Source organism: Echinops telfairi, unplaced genomic scaffold, assembly GCF_000313985.2.
Source record: "Echinops telfairi isolate 266 unplaced genomic scaffold, ASM31398v2 ScPeMD7_2;HRSCAF=8, whole genome shotgun sequence".
In the NCBI taxonomy this organism is placed as follows: domain Eukaryota; kingdom Metazoa; phylum Chordata; class Mammalia; order Afrosoricida; family Tenrecidae; genus Echinops; species Echinops telfairi.
The window spans coordinates 24,967,822-24,972,266 of NW_022103898.1; the positions used below are offsets into that span (position 1 = coordinate 24,967,822).

At 37.7% G+C, this 4,445-nt stretch overlaps 1 protein-coding gene across 3 annotated transcripts in view; it reads left to right on the forward strand.

Annotated features, from left to right (window-relative positions):
- The window catches only part of NUP37 (nucleoporin 37), a 45,602-nt gene extending 43,420 nt beyond the window's left edge, over nucleotides 1-2,182 (forward strand). For all 3 annotated transcript variants that reach the window (XM_004700353.2, XM_045290570.1, XM_045290568.1), the window contains exons 9-10: nucleotides 301-394; nucleotides 891-2,182. In XM_004700353.2, the coding sequence (XP_004700410.1) occupies nucleotides 301-394; nucleotides 891-1,004 (208 nt within the window). In that variant the 3' untranslated portion in view covers nucleotides 1,005-2,182. The remainder of the gene's footprint in view (nucleotides 1-300; nucleotides 395-890) is intronic.
- Nucleotides 2,183-4,445: the final 2,263 nt, after the last annotated feature.

Sequence of the window (4,445 nt, forward strand, 5' to 3'; positions counted from 1 at the left end):
TGATTTACAAATAAGGAATCCTACTTCGCGGAATTTCATTTATCACGGTAGGGTCTAGAACTGATTAACCGCGATAAACGAGGGTTCACTGTAATTTGAAATATTTACAGCATGAGAAAATATTTGTGCTAACTTCCCTGGAATTATTTTTAGTTACCAGTCTTCATTGTAAAGCCATGTTAACAAATTTAGAGTTTTAAAATTACTGTTTTCATATAGGAAAAAAAAAAAACCTCTTTCAGAAAAGTGTGTGGCTCTCTGTAAAAAACTGTACCTGTTTTATTTTGTCTTTGGTCTTAGGTGGTCCACAATTAGTGAACACTTGTTTGCAACAATGGGCTACCCGGGCAAAATGGCGAGCCAGTTTCAAATTCATCATTTGGGGCACCCTCAGGTAATCTGGAAATGTTTTGTGATATGCGTGGATTTTTCGGTTTGTCTTTTCTACTTTTCCACCCATAGCCTCCATTTTTAAAATATGTAGCCAAAGACATTTATGAGTGCCTGCTATCTGCTGAAATTGGAACGAGATAGTGTTTTTTAATACTTATGTTCACCAGTGGCAGCATATCTTTTTGCCAGTATTCATTGAAGAAGCAGATTACTTCTGCTTGTGTATTTTTCTTGTATTTCATTGTACTTGTTTGGTGTAGACAGCAAAAAAATGTTTACACCTACATGTGAGTTGCACTATTTTTTCACAGATGAATAGTATCTGTTACTCTAGCCAGCCTAACCAAATAATGTGTCTTTTACTTGTGAGGGACTATATTTTAAAATTATATTTCCACTGTAAATACATCATCAGTGCACTCCTTAATTTTAAAAGTCATATTTAGTTATTAACTTTGGATATGTATTCAGCTGCCTTAATTCTTTACGTTTTGTAGCCCATCCTCATCGGCACGGTAGCGGTTGGATCTGGTCTTTCCTGGCATAGGACTCTCCCACTGTGTGCAATTGGAGGGGACCACAAGCTGCAGTTTTGGGTGACGGAAGTGTAAAAAAATTTCTCTCTACTTTAGATCCATAAAATTTGTATTTTTAGTACAGATTTTGGGAGAATTCCTTATTTTTATATTAAAAGTACTATATGCATTAGAAATACCTCTCAGTGCTTTCATTAAATAAAATCTTGGTGGTTTGGAAATGACTTTTCTACTCGTTCTCCTATCTAGTTTTGTCATCTTATAAAACTGCATAATTGTCTCAGCAGCTCAGCTCCAAAGAAGAGGTGACTAAGGAAAAATAATGGTTTTGATTTACCACTGGATTCTTGACAATGTATCCTCTATATTTTGAATATATGCTGTTTTCCAAATTCATTTGGATACAAATATTTACAAAAAGAGAAAAAGTTCTCTTACTCTGAAACTCTTGTGGACTGTGTGTGTGTGTGTGTTTGTGTGTGTGTACGTGCCATATACACATTTTCATAGTAATCTATATTTATAGGAATCAGTTCCTAAGTAGAAAGATTATATCATTCAATTTAATTTTAAAAAACAGATTTTAAAGTTGCCTAAAAACATCCTTGGTTATGTTAGACACTACTGCTTTTCATATGCATATTACTTTATATACTTTATAACCATATTTGGTATACGGGCATGGTGAATTGAAATCATTTGCTAAGGTTCTTTTATCCAGTCTTTGTAACTACTACTTAGTTACTAAGTAGCAGTGTGCAAATAAGGTGTGCTCTAACTCAAGGGTTAGTTTAGGGTAAAGTGAGCCATCTCAGAAGCAGAAACAGGGACTCCCATAACCATAAAGATAGAAGAGGCCCCTAGAAGAAGATCATGGGTGAAATTCTGGAGTGAAGTGCTGGAAGTAGCAGAGGCACCAGAGGCCCAAGCACTGAGACCATGAGATAGAGTTCTGTTGGTTTTCTGGCCCACAGAACAAGTAAAGCTGAATACCTTCTGACAGAAGGATAATTTGCAAAGTAGTGTGCCCTCTGGGCATTTATCAGTGCTAGAGGAACTTGGTAACACTTGCCTGAGCATGGTGGAGGCCAAGGGGCTGCCTGACTGAGAAGATGAGGACCAGACAGAGACAAGACGTGACTGCCAGCATGGCTGAGAAGACGCACTTCTGCAAACAAATGGACTGTCTCCCAAATGTTTTCTGATCCTGATGTGTTTGATCGGACTTCCCTAATAAAGCCCCATAACCCTGAGTATTGTCTGTGAATTCTGTGTGGCTAATACAACAAAGTTTTGAACCCACAAGAGAAGTAGAGTATCCTGGGGAATAGGAAGTGGGAGGGTAGAGTCATGTCTCTCCTCTCCCTCACAGGCAACATCTTCAGGCAGATGGGAAGTTGGACTTCCCTTCTCCTTTGTGTAGCCAGAGGTGCTCAGACCTGACCCCTGTACTATTTCCACAATAGGATTAACCATAACTTGAAAAATGGGTTTTAGCTTAATCTCTTTTAACAATTCTTTTTAAGACTCTTCACCATTCTTATCAAGACTTACAATTTTTGGTGTGTGTTTTTTTACATAGTCCCAATGAGAATATATATCAACTCAACAGTTTCTACCTATGTGATTCAATGACATTAATCACCTACTTTTGTAACTATTGTCTCCCTCTCTTTGAATTGTCCCTCATTAATATATATTCACTGGCCTATGAAGTATCCTTTATACTCTTTTGAGTTCCTTTTATCAGTTTGATCCCATATGTGTAGCTCTTACAAGAACATAATGCTCAAGGCAGACGTCCTTCACTACTTAAGCTAAACTATTGATCTTTAAAAGACATAAGGAATGATTTGGGGGACACAAACGTTTTTGAGATGACACCCAGTGGCAACAGAACAGATCTGTGAGCATCCTCTCCAAGATCATTGCAATCCACTTTCTGTAAGTCAGACCTATATGTCTTTTGTGGTGCATCAGGAAGCAGTCACAAAAGTTTTTCTGTTTGTCAGGTATAGAGTTAAATTGCTTTCTACAAACTGCATTCTTGCACCTTATTCCCCTCTCAGAAGCTCCATTTCCTTTAATAAAATGGAGCCAGACATCACTACAGCATGGAGCTGCTGTGAGGAGGCTATGAAGTGAAGGTGAAGGACGACACGGAGCTTGCGTCCACCTTACAAGTCAGGGCCTGTGGCCATCATTGCTGGATCTCCAATGCGTGGCTCTTGTTTTTGAGGATTTGGAACTTTTTCAATTAACTTTTTATTTTGAATTAGGTGAGAGTTTACGTGCAAATCATTTTTGCTTTCAACAGTCTAACTTGTCCACCTTCCCCATTGCTTGTCCTAATCCCACTGTTCCCCATGTTAACACCTAGCTGCCCTTACTTAACCCAGGGGTCAACAAACTGACTTGTGAGCCATATTCAGCAATTTCTGTACATGGGGCTCTGAAGTACAATTGAAAATGAAAATAAAGCTATCAGCTTCACTTAAAGGATATTTTTGAGATAATGGTGGTTTTGTTTGTAAAAGTATATTTATGGCTCTCAAATAATTTTTAAATTGTGTGGGATAAGATTGACTTCCTTCTCAAAAATTTGTTGATCCCTGCTCTGGCCTGTTACTTCCCTACCACCCTTGGGAATCATCAAAGTTTGAGTCTTAGTCTGAAAACCTCCACCCCCCCACCTTTTCAGTGGTCTCATACAATGTTTGTCCTTTTGTCACTCGATCTTTACTCAGCATAATGTTCCCCGAATCCATCCCTGTTAGAAGGTGTGTCTCAATATCATCATTATCCTATAGTTATGCATAGTACTCCACTGTGTGAATGGAAAGGATTGTGAGCATTTTTTTTCATTCCTAATGCCAATAAGCTTTTTTGCCAAATCTTACTGAATCAAGAATACTATCTTTAAGATAAGAAATTGTTCAGATAATAATGAAATTTTGCCATAGTTTAGAAGGTGTGAATAGTAGTATGCTTTAGAGTACACATTTTTAAAATTGTTAATTTCCAAGTCAATCATTTAATATGATGTCATTTTTATAAGATTGGTAAAATGTCATGCCAAATAATATAGTTTCCCTTACCCTTTCATAAGCAGATTTTAAGTTTAGAAGAGCAATAAGGAGAGAATTCTGTTGGTGTTACCCTTAATAGTTGCTTAAAGAATTGTATAAAAAATTATTTTAGGATATATCCAAAAACTAAGGGGCCATCCCTTAGGTCAGTGGATTTTAAAATGTCTTCTGCTTAGTAGAATTGACTTTGAAGTAGAGTGGACTCTTTAGGCATAGAGATTGGAGGATGATAGGTTGGGCTTGAGTGGCTGGGAGATGGCTTATCTGGGAGAAGAACTTGTCAAAAATATAGGAACCTTCCAAAATCATGACCATAGAGTCGATGCCAACTCATAGCAACCCTCTAGGAGAGGGTAGAGCTACCCCTGTGAGTTTCCAAGACTAACTTCACAAGAGTAGAAAGTTCCATCTCTCTCCTGTAGAGCGA